Source organism: Rhamphochromis sp. 'chilingali' (genome assembly GCF_963969265.1).
Source record: "Rhamphochromis sp. 'chilingali' genome assembly, chromosome: 9".
In the NCBI taxonomy this organism is placed as follows: Eukaryota; Metazoa; Chordata; class Actinopteri; order Cichliformes; family Cichlidae; genus Rhamphochromis; species Rhamphochromis sp. 'chilingali'.
The window spans coordinates 11,529,866-11,547,568 of NC_137936.1; the positions used below are offsets into that span (position 1 = coordinate 11,529,866).

General features: G+C 40.7%; 1 protein-coding gene across 2 annotated transcripts; it reads right to left on the reverse strand.

Annotated features, from left to right (window-relative positions):
• Nucleotides 1-532: 532 nt before the first annotated feature.
• On the reverse strand, nt 533-16,295 carry LOC308402461 (monocarboxylate transporter 2-like). 2 transcript variants are annotated; one of them, XM_080891341.1, is made up of 5 exons: nt 16,137-16,295; nt 15,343-15,563; nt 11,679-11,822; nt 7,689-8,492; nt 533-3,899 (listed from the first exon to the last, which is right to left on the reverse strand). In XM_080891341.1, the coding sequence occupies exons 2-5, from the start codon at nt 15,557-15,559 to the stop codon at nt 3,625-3,627; spliced, it is 1,440 nt and encodes a 479-aa protein (XP_080747467.1). In that variant the 5' UTR covers nt 15,560-15,563; nt 16,137-16,295; the 3' UTR covers nt 533-3,624. The 2 variants fall into 2 exon arrangements, with proteins under 2 accessions (XP_080747467.1, XP_080747468.1); XM_080891342.1 differs by having other exon boundaries at nt 16,066-16,152.
• Between the last annotated feature and the right edge of the window lie 1,408 nt (nt 16,296-17,703).

A 17,703-nucleotide genomic window follows, 5' to 3' on the forward strand; every position in this document is an offset into this window, starting at 1 on the left:
TTGAGCCCTTCGGGAGTACATTCTTTCTTTCCTGCTCGTCTCCAACTTTTCGCTTGTGTAAGACCACTAGATTCATCAGGTCAGCCCCCCCTATTGTAAACAACTAGGATCTGATTTGCACAGATCCAAAGGTCAAGAGAACGGCTGACAGTCAGCATCCACGCGCCAGTCTAAGAACGTTTCGTGGCGTACGTAGGATGCTTTATGAAGAGTGATACCCACTTAGATTCACACACTCCTGAGCTCGCTACCTCTTTAACACCGACTGACAGTTACTGTAACTGAGAGCTGCCAGTTACACTTAGAACAAGCAGATGCATTCTAATTGTAGTCGTCATAAACAGATAAGGAAGAAGCACTCTAACACTAGCACTACTCTTCCTGTTTACATTTACAGCCACAGATGCTACTTAGTGTTTCCAGCTATTTTGCAATTATATTACATTTTGCTGTAACCTCAGCAGACAGAGATCTACTGGGCAAGACACTAAAACCCATGATGCAAGGAGAAAGAACACCAAAAGAACCCTTTAGTAAGGACATAGCCCGTGTTTATTGAGATCATGATCACATAACATTGCATTAACTGTGAAATTACTAAACAGCAATGCAGAAGTGTAAACTACCCTCAAGCCATTTTATTCACGGCTGTTTATTTTTTGCTCCACAGCACTTTTCACCCAGCATTGCCTAGTCATTGGACCACCTCCAAGACCCTCTGGAGATCCAGAAGTCTTGTTTTTTTTTACCATTGGGCATGGAGGACAACATTTATGGAACTCCACAGGAACAAACATTATGAGAAGGGCAGCCTGTAGAGGAGGGTCAGGAGGCCAGAGGGGAGCACGAGGTGAGAGTGAATATAATAATGACAAACGGATTCCTGGCCGCTGCAACCGCAGCCTCGTCTCTCGGGTACCTTTCCACCTTGTCATGTCCAAAGACCTTGTATAATACTCAGCAAAGGGACAGGAGATAGCAAACACGTGTGTATCTGTACTCGCCTGTGCATTTCTAATTTATTGGCCCACTGATTTGCTGATGCGTGTGAGGCCGCACACAGGAGCACTAGCCTGGAACAGCCGGGCTTTGGTTCATTAGGCGCTCACACCCTTAAGCGGCTGACATTTCCAAACTTGTTCCCCAGTTTTCTAATTGTCGTGAAAAATTGGACACAGGCGCCAACATTGAAAAAGCTGCACGCTACATCTTGATTTGATGGCATTTCTTGAGCATCGCCGGGTGAAAGTGAAATGCAAAAAAAGCACGCTGGATAGTGCAAAAAGTGAGGAGGGAAATTAAACAGGGCTATTCATCCTTCTCATTTGAAGACCTAAATAATCATCTACATAGATAAACCACATAGTGTCATCTACCATTATTGGTACAATTCGCACATCTTAAAAACATGTCAGATGTGGTGTGTAAATTTCAAAAGAATCAGAACAGTTTCGAAAAGTAAACCTTAAAATTGTTACTCAGATAAAGAAATCAAATAAGAAAAGCAAATACATAGCATTAAATCGATTAACAGTTTATACAAATCCATCTTCTCCATAAAATAAATGTGACTGTTAAATGTCAACACAAAATTATGGCATCATTTTGGGGCACTCGTTAGTTTGTGTTTCAGCTTGAAATTAATAAATACTGACAAACGGTTAAAAAGGTTAAAAAGGTGTCATCATGTGCTGTTGATTACAGAATTAAAGTCAGTTTAAGACTCCAACAACAGGCTTTGTTAGTGTATGTTTAAACTTTACAGACTTTACAAAGACCAACCAAAAAAAAATGGAAATATATGGACCAGCAGACAGGGTATTTCACATACAGAAAGTAGAAGTTATAAAATGTAATCACTGCATGTGCAATACTACAACAAAATATCAGTGTTTTCAGTACGGTGAAAACAACGATGGAAAAACATCACGTTTAAAGGAAAGTACACAATTCAACATTGCTCCAGAGTCCAGGCAGGTGCAGTTGTACAAATGTCATACCTCTAGAGAGCTGACAGAGTGGACAGATGACTGTAAATTAGTAAAACATGCTGGTCATAATTTCCCCATGAATGTTAAAGAGATGACTGATATTTAGCTGTTTAGAGCAGCTAAAGTTTGACATATAGCTAAAGGTCTTAGCTTTGTACTTTGTCACAGTACTCTTTTATTTCTTTGTTGTCACGGGTAACATACCACATTTGCAATTCATGGCATCTTTTCCATCCATTACTACTCAAATGTAACTTTTTTTTTAACCCAGTAAACAAAAAAGAAAATCCCAGACACATCTGCATTACTAGCGCATTATATAAAAAGACAGAAAATACAATTTCATTTCATTTTAAGAATCACTGTCACAGTTTTTCTTCCTCTGTGTGGCCTTAGTGCTGTGGGATAATTTACTCATTTTCTAGAAAGTGTCATGTAACCTTGAAGCATACTGAGGAAAGTAATAAAAACATGAGATTTGCTGTAACTTACTATAAAAAACAGAAATCTCTGTCTGTCCACAAACCCCTCCTGAACCATCAAGAGTTCAACCAAACTTGATGCACAGGGTAGCATCATATCATTTTGACAACAAGACCTGATCAACAAACTGTAAATTCCAGAATTTACATTTTTTACAGTAAATATTCGCATCACTTTTCAATTGTGCAGAAAAAAGAACAACAATACAAGAAATCACAGACTGTGTCTGAGAAAACAATGTCTCTCAGCTACAAACAGCGCTGCTTGAAATGTGAAAAAGCACAACAGCTTCACAACACAGCTGCTGGCGAGGTCCACTGATAAAGAGGTGCCAGTGAGTCAACTCAGAAATAATAACTTCTAGTTTTAGTTCCCCATCCTACTCTGTGGAAAAACAAACAGCTTTTTGTTGTTTACAGAGTAAAAGGCACTCATATCGGTTTGCAATGAGGTAGATCAATACAAATCAAAAGGTTAATGTATAATAAGAGTTGTGCCTTCAGAACAAAATAACTGGCAGGATCAAGAATGAATTGCAAAAAGGGTTTTGTTTTTGGTAACACAAAAGGTACTCCAACAAGATGCATTTCTCATTTAAAAAAAACTTGACCCAATACTGATATTTACTTACAGGCTGCACAAACTCACATGCACAGGAAAAAACTTTTAAACTTTCAAAAAAAATTGGTTAACCATCTTCAATTCTTCATCAAGAGCCATAATCAGGTCAAAGTTGTTCATGTATGTATGTATGGCTTGTACAGCAAAACTTCCATCAGCTTTAGCTCTACCTTGTGCTAATTAGCAAAAGTAATTAAAAAAAAGGAAACACACTAAGCTAACATGGTGAATATAGTCAAAAATCTATACCAGTGAGAAATCTCCACGTTTAACAACGTTAAGCAGCTTTGCGCGCCGATATTAGCAATTAGCTCAAGTTGCTATACAACCTGTTAGCATGGCTGTAGTCTCTGTGTTGTCTGCTGGTTGAAAGACTTTACAGTTCATCAAAAGTCAAAGACTGACTGAACGAATAAATCAGTCTGTTAAAAATGAGTGCGAGCAAGCAGAAAGCAATCTGTGCTAAGATCAACCTGTACAGCTACAACTATCACCCCGCTGCATTCACGCTAAATAAAGCAATCACATTTCATTTTGTTTCGGCGCTCTCTGGGTCCTGCTGGGCTGCGCTCATCTCCGTCTCCTCAGCTTCAGGCTGCTCCATCTCTGCCGCTGAGATGCTCATCTGCTCCTGGTTCTCTATGTTAGTTTGGTTACGCTCTCGGTCTTTAGCTCTCTTTTCTTTCTCCAGCATGTGGTAGTTGTAGATGTTCATGACGAAGAGAAAAAGCCCGCCAGTCGTGATGACTGAGCCACACATGAGGAAAAGGTACTTGTAGTCGCCAAAGATGTCTACCAGTAACCCTGTGTGGAGGAGGCCAGAAAGAATATTTAAAATTAATCAAAGAAAACACAGCACAGTGAGAGTATAGCGTCTAGACGGCAAGTTTGAAGGTGAAGAGGAAGATCAGACTCAGATATTGCTTATGAGTGCGTGCAAGAGAGCGAGAGTGAGCATAGGCCAATTTGAGAAGAGCCATCTCGGAAATGACGGGGCCATTACACCCTTCTTGGCTCTCCTGAATTGCCGGAAATGCAATTTGGATGGCTGCTACCAAAACGAATCAGAAGAGAGGCATATTCTCAGAACCATAAATATCCAGCTCAAGTCTGCAGAAAAGTGACAAATGTGGTTTAGATCAGATTTCAGCCTGCGGCTTTTCTGAGCCCTAAGTCCACAAGTCGCCCCGACCCCCGTTTTCCCCTCCAGACACGGATCGATAGGCGAATGTCGCTATCTCTCTCAGTGTCGGCATCTAGGACTGTCCACCTCACTGCATTACAATCCCCCTTAAAGCCGTATGGAATCCTGGCAGCTCGCCTCAGAAGCTGAAGTATTTTGAGCAGGATTAGTTTCTGTTTATTTTCTCTTGCTCCTAGAGTCTTCCCTTCTCTTTCCACTATTAAACATCTAGTTAGTAAAGATGACTGTGTTTATTCATCAGGCCAGTTTTATAAAATTGATGTTTGTCAAACATATTAGGAAGCACATTTAGTACAAACATGCTACCGTCTCCTTCTGAAACCAATTAAAGATGATGTTAAACTATAAGGAAATTAAACTGATTCCCTTAGCAGATCTCCTTAACTATACCACCTGCCATCTTTGCAGTGGAAGATTGTGTTAAAATAATGTTTGTGTGACTGAATGCAATGTACTGTACTATACTAGGAGGGGGTCACTTTGCATTTGGATCAGTTTCAACCATCTCAATGCCGGCTGTATTATCTGATTGATAGCACTCATCTGGTGCCTGTACTCCAATGACCATCACCCTCATTAAGACAGCCCTTGATTGGCTAAGCAGTAATTAAGTCCATCTGGCATAGTCACCTCTTTTTTAATGTATTCACAGCTTAATTATGGCCCAGGTACAGGACTTTAATGACGAGAGTTTGAACTGAGCGTCATTAAACACCCAAAGCAAAAGGGTAATTACACCCGCTTACCTCACTTCCTCCTAATTGGATTGACCCGAAGGTTTGGGGGAGCAGTAACAAGCAGAATAGGGGAGACATAACGATTGAGCCCTCTGGAGGAGATTGTTAGACGTGCAGGGAGGCACTTATTTACCCTATTAAATGAGCGCCTCGGAACACGGTCGCTCTAGACTAACTGGGGGGCCTGTAACTTTTCACCTCATTAAAAGTCAGGTTGGAGGCAAAGGACGCGTTTGTCAGCAGGATGATATTCACAGCTGATTAAGTCATGTTCAGCTAAACTACTGTACATCCTCACCTTGTTTATGTAGGACATTAGGCCTGTATGAACACTGGTGAACAAGTTGAGCAACAACAGAGAGGATGGCTTGCTCACTGCAATACAGTATGTGTTATTGACAGACATCACCAAAAATGATAAATACCTTTCAAAACCAAATTTCTGAAAACACTAGGGAGCGTACACCCACAAGTATTGTAGTCTATCCTTACATGCATGAAGAAAGATGGCCACAAGTTAAGAAAAAAGTTACATGTAGGAGATGGTAACTAATTTATCGGACAAAATAGGTCTGCCTCGACTTGTTAAGAAAAGCAGTAAGAGTCGTGGAATAAATGATTTAAAAAAAGCATCATTTTTTTTGACAAAAGGAGGAAATACTTTGACTGATATTGCAAAATCAACTCTAGGCTAAAATGGCTATTACATTATATCTCATAGTAATGTTAGTAGCTTTTTTCTTTTTGTTTTACAGGGACAATGAGCCAAAATGCTGAACAGGTGGTCAGTGTAGTACTGTGTGCTAAGGTTGGGGCATATGTAAAAATTTTCCAGCCGACATTCGTCAATCCAATAAATGACGACGGGCGATATATTCGAGCAGGTGACTTTTTGATGGGCGGGGGAATGTAATCACGCACCAACTGATTTAAGCATTTAAAATTTATTTGTAAGTTTCATTTGGAGGGAATACTTTACCTTCTTTTCTTGTTTGTTTCAGTATTAATATAGCTACTTTTTGGATTATTGAATCATTTATTTATTTGAGATGCACTGAATCACACAAAAGATTTTACGTCTGAGGGTTTGGGTTTTTTTTAATGTTCGCTTGAAGAGATATTTTGATTTTTAACTTACTTTTTGTTTAATTTTGTATTGGTTGTTTGGTTGAGTGTGTAAGACAGACAAACACTGGACCGACCTGTAAACACGGTTATAGTGGAAAAAAGAATCCAGTTTCTCTTTGTTTCCCTCCCCACCATTGTGTTTGTTAGTTTTTTTTTATTTAAATAAAATGTTTTTGTTTTTTCTGAACATAGGCTACTGCCGTTCTTTCTTTCTATTATGAGTTTAAGTAAATGAATCGCTGCATTTGGGTGACTCTGAGGAGGGGGGGTTTGTTCGCAGCTGGAATACGGTGCTGCTAAAACAGCGCTATTATTTTTTCCATTGACTGCTTTTATTAGCTTCAACCAACATTATTAGCAAACTTACTTGTGGGCAAATAAATAAATTGCTCTTGTAAAAACGATCAAAAGCTTTTACAAGAGCGGTGGGTCCAATCGCCCAACCTTACTGTGTGCTTCCTAATGTGACGTTTATACACTATGATGTAGATTCATGCATAAGTGAATCAGTCTTAAAGTTTGGCATTGTTTTTTCCCCATCAGTTTTGCAACATGATTTTATAACTGCAATGAAAACCAACAATACCACAATACAAACAATACCACCCTAACTTTACCTCGTAAAGCCTCAACAATGAAATATCTGTGGATGTTACAGTGGGCTGCGTTTATAGATATATTTCTGGCACTGCAGTGAAAAGCTGTCACAATAGAATCGTGCCCGCTTTTAATTGACGGCCTGAGCATCATGGGCATTATACACTCGTCTCATGTGCACAGAGATTCTCTGAATCTGTTGATGATAGTATGTACTGTAAATGATAAGATATTCAAAGTCTTCACAATCTGATGTTGAGAAACATTAATCTGAAATTGTTCCACAATATAGACACAGTTTGCTTCTTACTGGTAAACTGCCCATCTGTATTTCTGAGTGCCTCACTAAGACGCTCTTTATACCAAACCTGTTGCTATTGCAAATGTTCTTCCAGCTGTGGTTAAAGTCAGACTGTAAATAAAATGCAGCTTTTTTTTTTTTCTTATCTTTAAATGAAGCCTGGATTTGCCCCAGATGCTCCATTATGTCATGAAAGCCTGTGCCCATGAGGATAGATGGCTTCTTTCCAGCAGGAAATCACCATGACGAACTGCATCTTTGTGTGGGCGTCTCATACAATACAAAACATCCATACTCCGTGATAATGCGGCTCTGTCTTACAGGAATGATACTGTTACCAAGCTTTACTGCAACATAATGCACAGCCTGTGAATGAAAGAGATAAACAAACAAATATTGTTTGCAAGGCTGCTCTCGCTTGAAAGCGGTTATTTCCTCTGTAATGGTGGAAATTTCTCTTTTCCCCAAGTGTTTCTGCATGTTTGTAAGTATATATTACCTTGCTCTTTGCCTCAGTTGTAGAAAGAAGCAGCGTAAAGCAATCTTAAGTGATCTAAGAGTAAACATGTGTACTTGTGTAAGAGAAAGACAGAAAAAGGATTATGTATGAATGAAGGATGTGTTACCTGCAGCAGGTGGTCCCAGCAGCATGGGGAAGCACTCCACAATCGTGACAAGTCCAACGGCGCTGGGGAAGCGCTGATTTCCCATCAGATCCATGAGGCATTCAAATATCAGGGCGAAAACCATCCCAAACCCCACACCAAAAAATACTGCGTAGACCACCAGGAGGGTATAGCTCCTCATCAGAGGGCACAGCAAATGGCACGTTCCATTAAAAACCATGGCAAAGCTGAAGAAGTACTGAATTCTAGGCCTGATCCACTTGCTGTTGGCTACCAGGCCGGTGCCGGGTCGAACAAACATGTCAACAAAGCCCATAATGGAGAGCAGGTAGGCCGCAGAGTACTTCTCAACACCTTGGCTAACAGCATAGGTAGACAGGAACACAATGGGTGCATACGCTCCAAAGATGAACATGACATTTCCTATTAGGTAAATGACAAAGCCCCTGTCCCTGAAAAAGGACAGATCCACAAACTTCTTTGTGTTCTTCATACAGCTTCCTTTTATCTTAGTCTTGCACTTATTTGGCCGATCCACGTTTTGCTGCGGTGCACAAGCGAGTGTCTTACAAACAGGTCGCATGAGGGCTCCAGCAACACAACAGTTGAGCATCAGACCCCCCAGGATAAGGAGGCTTCCTCTCCAGCCATATGTGCCCAGTAGATATTGGTTAAGAGGAGCCAGGAAACAAAGGAACACTGGACTGCCAGCCATAGCAAGTCCATTGGCTAAAGGACGCCTGGCCAGAAAATATTTACTGATGATGGTGAGAGATGCATTCAGGTTAAAGGCGAGTCCACAACCTGCATGTAGAAAGATTGAAAACATCTCAGTCACATTCCAAAAACCCTCAGGAAGAAAAACCCTACTGAACCTGAGCTCCAAAGGGTACTTAATTAAATTAAGACTAAATCTGCCGGCTGCTCATTAAGGTTCCATCTCATTTCACTTTTGCCATCTAAAATCTCATTACAGGACTCTGGAATTATTTCAGAAATAATTTCTCCATTCAAGTAGAAATAAATTGGAGAGCCTGGGTAATACATTTACTCACTTGCCTTTCTATGCAGAAATTTTTAATCTAATTGGACCTTATTTTGAAGAAGATGAAGAGTTACAGTTAGATAGCTACGGTGTTTAGAATTTCTCCCTCTAATGTCAGGGTATTCTTACGATGCATAAAGTTTTTGTTGTTTGGTTGTTTTTTTAATGCATTTAAATGGGGATTTACTATATTAGGCTTTTAGGGGGACATAAAAAGTGTAATTTAGCAATTTTTTCTTTTCTAATGAGGAATTTCACATTATTTTGACTTTAAATTAAAAAGACTGACTGCAATCCCAATAAATGTGACATCTACAAGTCACCGAATTATGACACTGTCCCCTAAAACTTAAGAGGAACACTTAATCATCACAGTATAATAACATATGTTAAAGCTGTTGCCAGACTTGTTTTGGTGCAAGTGAAAGTGACAACAGGTTGTCTTCATTGGAAAGGCAACCTCCAAAAAGCCACATGGCACCATTTAGTTGTAATCCAGCTCCTCCAGGATGGCACATCACCTTCTCAAAATGGTTTGCTGTGTCTCCCAGCACAGTCTCAAGAGTGTGGAGGCCATTACACAAGGAGACAGAGCTGTAAAGGGGTGCCAACCCAGCAGGAGTGGTGTCGGCTCCTTTGTATGGGAAGGAACAGGACCCAGCAAAATGACCTCCAGCTGGCAGCTCATGTGCATGTTTCTGACCAAAGTGTCATAAACAGATTCCATGAAGTGTTCATAACCAGCACCGTGCAGCTCCAATGGCATTCGCCAGAGAACATCAGAACTGGCAGGTTCGCTGAGAGCTCATCTGACAGATCTGAAAGAGTCTGGAGATGCTATGGCAAACCTGTGGTCTGTGGCCACCACATGCAAAACAGTTTCTACGTTCCTGGTACCCGTTTTAATGCATAACAGTGTGTTTTAAATGATCACGGAACCCCAAATCATGACGTACCAAAAATGGTAACAGAGGAATTTTCCATGCATTTGTGCTGTCACACCTGGATTATTGTATTGCCTTATTTACAGGCTTAGATAAAACATCTTTAACGCCTCCAAGCAATGCAAAATGCTGCAACCACACTAACACATTCTAGTAAATGAGCTCACATTAACCCTGCTTTATCATTTTTAATTTGGCTCCCAGTTGACTTTAGAATTTGTTTAAAATTTCTTGTATTACATACGGACTAAATGGACAAGATCCAAACTATATATCTTGTAATCATTTTGTGTGTGAAAAGCACTATAGAAACTATTTAAATGACGCTCTTAGTTCAATTATAAATATGTACTACCATCAAAATGTCCTAGAAAGTGTTGAGATTAAATTATTTGAAGTGCCTCAATTCTATGCTTTATATTAACTAAAATGCCATATATATAGCCATATATAGTGTAGTATTAAGTGGACACAGCCCTGAAAATAAAGGCATTAGATTACATGTCCTTGGGGGATAGAATGCTGTAGACTCTCGCTCACGCTTGCCTGGGAGAAAGTAGATAACAGGGGACCACCTTCTAGTAGAAAGTTACTGAAACACTGTTGTTTAGACTAGAGAGGGACCAGCAGATTGATTGTTTGATTGTAACTGATTGTTTATTCTGAGAAAAACAGGTGTGGGATATTAAACTGTTTTGTGATGCATTATACTGCTGATTTATAAGAAATACTCTTTCCAGAGAATCATGGCCTTATTTTTCTGATTAGAAAGAACAGAACATACTGCACAGGAAGGCAAGGTCATAACTTACGCTCACTGAGAAAAAGAAAGAATCTGAATGTTTAGTTTGGAGGGGGGCCGAAGCTTTGAGAATGTGAGAATCGGTCAGACACGTCGAGATTTGCCGGACACCCTCCTGTGCACATCTCCCGTCCGCACATTTGTAATGCTCAAAGTGTTGTATGGAATAAAGACAATTGCATTGATTAAAGAGATTGTTGATTGAGCATTTATACACCGAGTGTTGTTCTTCCTTCAGCCCAAAATTCAAAGAGTTGGTGTATTTAATAAAAGTCCACTGTGTGTATAACCAATGCAGTCAATCTTAGCAACACAGATTGTTAAAGCTGAGGTGTGTGCAGAGAGACAAACCGTGAAACTGTTCATGTGATCTTGTGTTGTGCTTGAACGGTGCCAGGTGCTCCAACCAATCAGAAGCATTCATTATTCCAGTGACAAGGACAGCATACCTCACCAGCTTCTCAGCATCACAAACACCAGTGAGAGAGTGAATGAAGGAGTATACGAGGAGGAATAATTCTGAGATGTATTTCGCTGTGTGTGGGGTGCTTTTTTATTAACGTGCAGGTGTTTGTGTATGTGTAAGCATATGTCTGCATGACTTCTAGGCAAAACTGCCTAATGCCTGTGTGTCAGTGCACTAGGCACAGGGGAACAGTGTAGAGCCCACACATGCCCCAGGCACCACACATGGCCCAGCCACTCGCTGTGCCTATTAATCCTTCACAGGGGCCCTTGGCTGGGTAATGAGCCTCTTAGGATGGCAGAGAGCCCCCATGTGACGAACCTGATTGGAGCTTACGGAAGAGTACAGAGGGCCATGGAAGATCATGCTCTCTGGGATCAGAGACAGTTCTGTCTTAATTACTGTCCTGGTCCTGGTCCCCTCGGTGCTCTAACTGCACCCTAGGAGCCGGGGCAGATGCCCAGGGCCTTCAGGAAAGGCATGGCAGTCTAGTTATGGGGAGCAGATCTGAACCAAGAGATTCTAAAAGGGATGTGAAAAGATGCAGACTGCCAACATCCCAATCCCACTGGGACCAGGATTGATGGGAATGCAAACTGAATGGTAAACAAGTATGGCATGATATCTTGGTTTTAGTCTGTGATCAATTATGAATTCCCAAAGTGAGACCACAAAAAGTAAAACCTGTTCAAGCAGCAGTAACACATACTGCTTAGGAATAAAAGTACTGTACCTCCAATGACGCCAATGCAGAAGTAGAGATAAGCGATGGAGCTCCCAAAAGATGCGGTTACCATAGACACTCCACACATCAGTCCACCCATGATGACAATTGGTCGGCTCCCAAAACGATTGACCAACATGCTGCTCACCGGTCCTGCAAAAACAGATGAGCACTGAGAACGAGCAGTACATTCTTGTATTATGTTACGTCTTAATGTCGCCAAAGTTTTAGTAATCCGGGTACCTACTACTTCAAGGTAAACTGATGGGTCTAAACCAGTGAAATTCATCATGTGATCATAGGGCTAAATTCTGCCACACAATTTTGTAATGAATAGCTCATTAAACAAAATAAATAACTTAAAAGATGAGTTTCATGTTTTTTTTAATGTCTGTTCATTTTATCTGAAAAGCATTATTATTTGCACATTAGCTGTTGAGCATCCCTGATCTAAACCAAGGGCAAAAGGACATCACAGAGGGTGACAGAAGACCTCCACAGCAAAGCAACCTGGCAACTCATTAAACATTCCCCTGATAATGTAAAACACTACACCCAGTGATCAATCAGCAATTAAAAAGCCTTTTATATGCTGTCACTCTTTCCTTCATTCATAACCTTGCCTGAAAGAGTGACATTGAACCACAAGTCATTCTCCAGAATAATGAAAACCTCTATATTCTTATTGCAAACTACACAGGCTTCTCGAAAAAAAAAAATTAAAGGAACGCTTTGAAAACGCATCAGATCTCAATGGGGAAAAAAAGATACGTATTCTGATGTGGACAGTGTTAGGAATGAAAAGTTCACACATCATTTGAAGGCAATAAAAGTGATCAACCTGCCCCCCAAAAATCAAAGTGGAAAAAAACAATGCAGCAATGATGCTCAGTTGTATGTCCCCACATTACCCTGTATGCATGTGTGACAACGTTGGGGTGTGCTCCTAATGAGACAGCGGATAATCTCCTCCCAGATCTGGACCCGGGCATCACTGAGTTTTAGCAGTATCCTGTTTTAGCAGTTGTCTCATTGTTGCCCCTCTAGTGCAGCTGTTGTTAATTTCATTAACACCAAAGTGGGTGAAACTGATTAACAGCCCCCTCTGCTACTTACCTAATCAATATCCCAGCAGTTTAACTGAACTGATGCTATACTCTGATTAAAAGCTGTTCCTTTAATTGTTTTTAGCTGTGTAGTTCAGTGGTGGTAGCAGTGATAGATTAAATCTTTTTGTTCCAATTTCTTTCATTTTTGCACTAGCAATGTGATCCTTAAAGAGCCATTAGCTGAAGACATTGCATATCTCAACATGGTGCAGTTTGTCCAAAAAGAAATCTAGGAAAACTGGACAAGTAGAAGTTGTGTCCTTGGGAAATAGGGAAAAAGCATTCTTAAGGGAGGCCGAAGGGAGAAAAGGCTGAGGTATTCCCAGTTACACAAGAACTGGACTTAAAATCAGTGGCAACAGGTCTTATGGAGTGATTCATCCAAATGTGAAACTTTTGGTTCAGATCAATGAGTGTCTACAACCAGTGGAGGCTCTGTTATTGTTTGGGGCTGTACATCAGCCAGTTGTGTTGGGCATCTTGTCAAAACTGATGGAATAATAAATGCAGAAAAGCATTAACAGATTTTGATCCACCACACAAAGCCGTCTGGAAAGTGTCTGATTGGCAAAAACTTCATTTTTCAGATCATGATCCAAAAACACACCTCCAATGCAGTAAAAATATACCTGAATTTAAAAAAATAAAAATACAAACTCTCGACAGAAAACAACAAAAGGCAGCCAAGATCCAAACAACAGCTTCAAGAAGCCTGGAGAACTATTCCTGAAGACTACTTAAAGAAATCAAGAAAGCGTGCCTAAGACAGATCAGGCTGTGTGAAGAACAGAGGGGGTCATACCAAATACTGACATTCATGCTTGTTAGAATGATACAATATTTATTCTTTTTACCATATATGCTCTATTTCCATGTATGATTTGACATGTTTTAATAAATTGCTGCACCTGTGTCCCATTTTTCTAGCAAAATATAAAGGAATGAAGGGTGACTCAAGACTTCTGCACAACACTGTATGGGAAATCAAATATCCACCCAGCTGTTTATACAGTTACACAGGTTCAGAGCAGGGTCAAAGATAGATCATCGTTTTCGCTGTAGCCGTGTCACAATAGGGCATCTCTTGTTCTACCACCGTATCCATTTCCATTATAAATTTATCATTGTGACTCGTTGAGTCAGAGGTTTCCTGAAAAGGCTGTCATGTCTTTCCCATGGGGGCCTGGTGTCAGACCCCACTGTGCTGAACCTTCCTCTGATATATTCCCCTCTTTCCTTCTCCTCCGCTAGGTGACATTGTTGAATCCTTGCCAAGGACAATATGATAAAGTCCTGTGCCTGAGCCACATTGGAGGGGAATATTTCACTAGTTAGGCCGCTCTGAGTTGAGTGCAGGTGAGTAACATAGCGTGCTGTCCTGCAACCTTGAAAGCAGATACTAACAAACTCAGGTTAAAAAAAAAAAGAAAAAAAAAGAAGAAGACAAGAAGAAAATCACACTAAATAAAAACTCAAGATTCTACTTTTTTCTTTCAGCAGTGAATAAAATATTTATGTCTTCACAAAATCGTAGAGAATACAGTTTTTGTTACCTTTATTTATTCTCAACGTTAGTATTTTGAAGACAGTATATAATATATCTAAGTAGGGTCTGATTTGTGACATCTGACTTCACTTCTACAAACCCAAATGTACAATAGATGTCACATGCAGTGGTGCTTACTTCCATAAATTCCCTTTGGACCTCAGTGAAGAGACTTAAATTTAGGTCAGGTGACTTACATGGAAGCAACGTTCACTTTATTAGGCAGCGGGTGCAGTCGCTCATGTGAAGCCAGTTATACTCGTTACTGTATTTCTCTAAATCTAAATTACAACCATACACAACAGTCGTGCCTTTGCAGCGGACACAGACACCACACAAACGATCTTTATGAAACTGGGATTTTTGTGTTTATGATGCTTATCGCCAAGTACAAATGCACAGAGCAGACTTCTCAAAATACTGATCTGTCTGCTGTCGGCTGGTTTGAAGCTGTGCTTTAGTAATGCTTGATGCAACTTCTTACAGAAGGTGTAGAGAAAGTCTGATCAACAGACCACGATCGGTGCTAGTATGGGGTGTACGTGGTATGTCAGAGCCCTAGGACAACTAAATAAAACACAAAAGAACAAGAGACCAAAAAAAAACTCAGTCTGGTTAACCTGCAGGCTATTATTTACCAGCCAATACAAATGTGTTCTCTAGTAGTGATAAGAGTACTGATTTAGAGGTGCTGACTACAAAAGGTGTGATGGCCTAAAGGTATGAGGCCACACTACACTGCATTCCAAGCAGCTCTGGGTTTGAGATTATCATATTTATGCTAACCAAGTGGTTTATTGATGTAGCATCACAGCTGACAAAAACAGACTGCAGAAGACTATTCAAATTCAATTCAGTTTTATTTATACAGCGCCAAATAACAACAACAGTTGCCTTAAGGCGCTCTATATTGTAAGGTAAAGTCCCTACAAAAATAAAGCATACAGTAATGCTAACTATGTGGATAGGAAAGCTTAGAAACAGTTTAACCAATAAAGCACACACAGAGTCAACTCACCTCCTGCATACATGGCAGCTAGCATAATAGAGGAAATCCATGCTATTTCACTGTAGCCAGCCTGCAAGTCTTCTTGAATGTCTTTAAAGAAAATGGAAAGGGCTTTGGGTGTGGAGTAGGCAAACCCAATGGAAATATGGGCCCCAATCACAACCATCCAGCCCCAACCGCCATCCAGGGGCTTGGAGCCCAAAACATCTGCTGGAGCAGGAGGCATGTTCCTGTTCAGAGTGTACAGTATAGGGGGACACAGTGTTACAGTCGCTGCATGCATGAACAAAGCAGTACAATCTAAGTAAAACACACAAGCGCATATTAATTAAAAACGAGGAGTCGGATTTCAAAATAAAAGTCTCAACATCATTCTAAACTTGCTGACAGGTAGTTGAGACATGGACTCACACCGAACTTAAAGTTTGGGCTGTTTTCAGATTCTGCGACATGCTAGACCACACCGGCCATGTTTGTAAACAGAAGCGGGGGAAATAACCCGCAAAACTACGCAACAAAGCAAGCTCTTGTGTAATATACTGCTGCTGCTGTTGGTGGTGGTCATCATAATGGGAAATGTGTGATTTCTTCCCTAGACGTATTAAAATACAGCAAGACCCAAAGGTCTGACACTGCAATTCCACATTAGTTTTTTACAAGCCAAGATAACTTTTCCGATCACTCCGTCTCGTTAAACCGTTCCGCGCAGAGTGGGGCAGGAATGCTACTCACCACCACGTGGACAAAGAAACCGGTTAACCAGCGTGTGTGGATATACTGCAGAAAGCCTGACTGCATCTTACCGTTCACTGAGCGTCTGCGCAGCCTCTCTTTACGAAGTTCCTGACCAAAGTTTCACCAGCCCACAGCTTTATTTGACTGCTGGTCACATGTCGCACACATGGGCCCGAGGTGATCCGATTCACTGAATCAATGGGACATGAGCTTTGTCTCCTCTGCGTTTTTCAGCCACACTGCTGTCTGCGGCGGCATTCAGTATGACAGCCGAAGGAAAAACGAAATTCTACAACTACTAAGCTATTACAACAGGAAGAAAGCTGTTACGGCTGTGTGTCCTTTACCTTTGGCAGACATAAAATGTTTTCATGTACCTAATGATGGTTTTCAGGCGTTTTCCAAGCCAAAATGAGTTAATCTGACCCATCTGATCTGATAAATTGAGGTCATAATCTAACTACTCAAGATCCGCCTCTTCTACCCGGTGAAATACACACAGACTGGACACTTTATTAGGTATAGCTTTCTAGTACTGGTTTGGACCCACTCTTGCCTTCAGAAGTGCTTTAAAACTTTATTGTACAGATTCAACAAGGTGCTGGAAATATTTCTGATCTCAAATGTGCTTTACTGAACTGAGATCTGCTAACTGTGGAGGTCATTTGAGTACAGTGAAGAAAAAAACCAGTTCAAGATGATCTGAACTTTGTGGCGTGGCATATTATCCTGCTGGGAGCAGCCATCTGAAGATGGGTACATTATAGCCATAAAGGGATGGATATGGTTGGCAATAATACTCATGGAGGCTGTTGGTGTTTAAATTATGCTCAGTTGCAATAAGGGGCTCAGGATGTGCCAAAAATAAATAAATAAATAAATAACCCTGACACCATTACACTACAAACAGCTGCCTGAACTGTTGATATGGGGCAAAAAGGATCCATGCATAGACCATGGACAGCAAACTCTAACCCTACCAAGTGTCACAGCACACAGCATAATCTTCCTGTTCTTAGCTGACAGGAGCGGTCTTCTGCTTTTCTAACCTATTTGCCTCAAGGTTTGACATGTTGTGCATTCAGAGATGCTCTTCTGCATACCTTGGGTCTAAAAACTGATCATTTAAGCTACTTTTTTATAATCCTATCAACTCAAAGAACACTAGGCATTCTCCTCTGACCTCTGGCATCAAGGCATCATCCAATAGTGGACACCTTCTCTTTGTTAGGCCATTTTCTGTAAACCCTATAGATGGTTATGCAGGAAAATCCCAGTATTTCAGTAGTTTGAAACACTGAAACAAACCTATCTGGCACCAACCATTGCACACGCTAAGCCATTAAAACCACCCTTCTTCCCCATTCTTATGCTCAGTTTAAAGTCCACCAGGTCTTCTAGACAATGTTTGCAAGTCTCAAAGTGTTAAACTACTGCCATGTGATTAGCTGAGCAGATAAGTTACATCTGTTCAACTGCTCACTAAGTGTCCAGTGAATGTAAATGACCTGGCATAGCTTTCCACTATCTGTGACACAGCAGCTACAGTATAAGTATCAGAGAAGTTCAAGGTAGGAAACATTTTTAGGATCAAAAATATCACAGTGGAACACAACAATATACAATTGAGGTCCA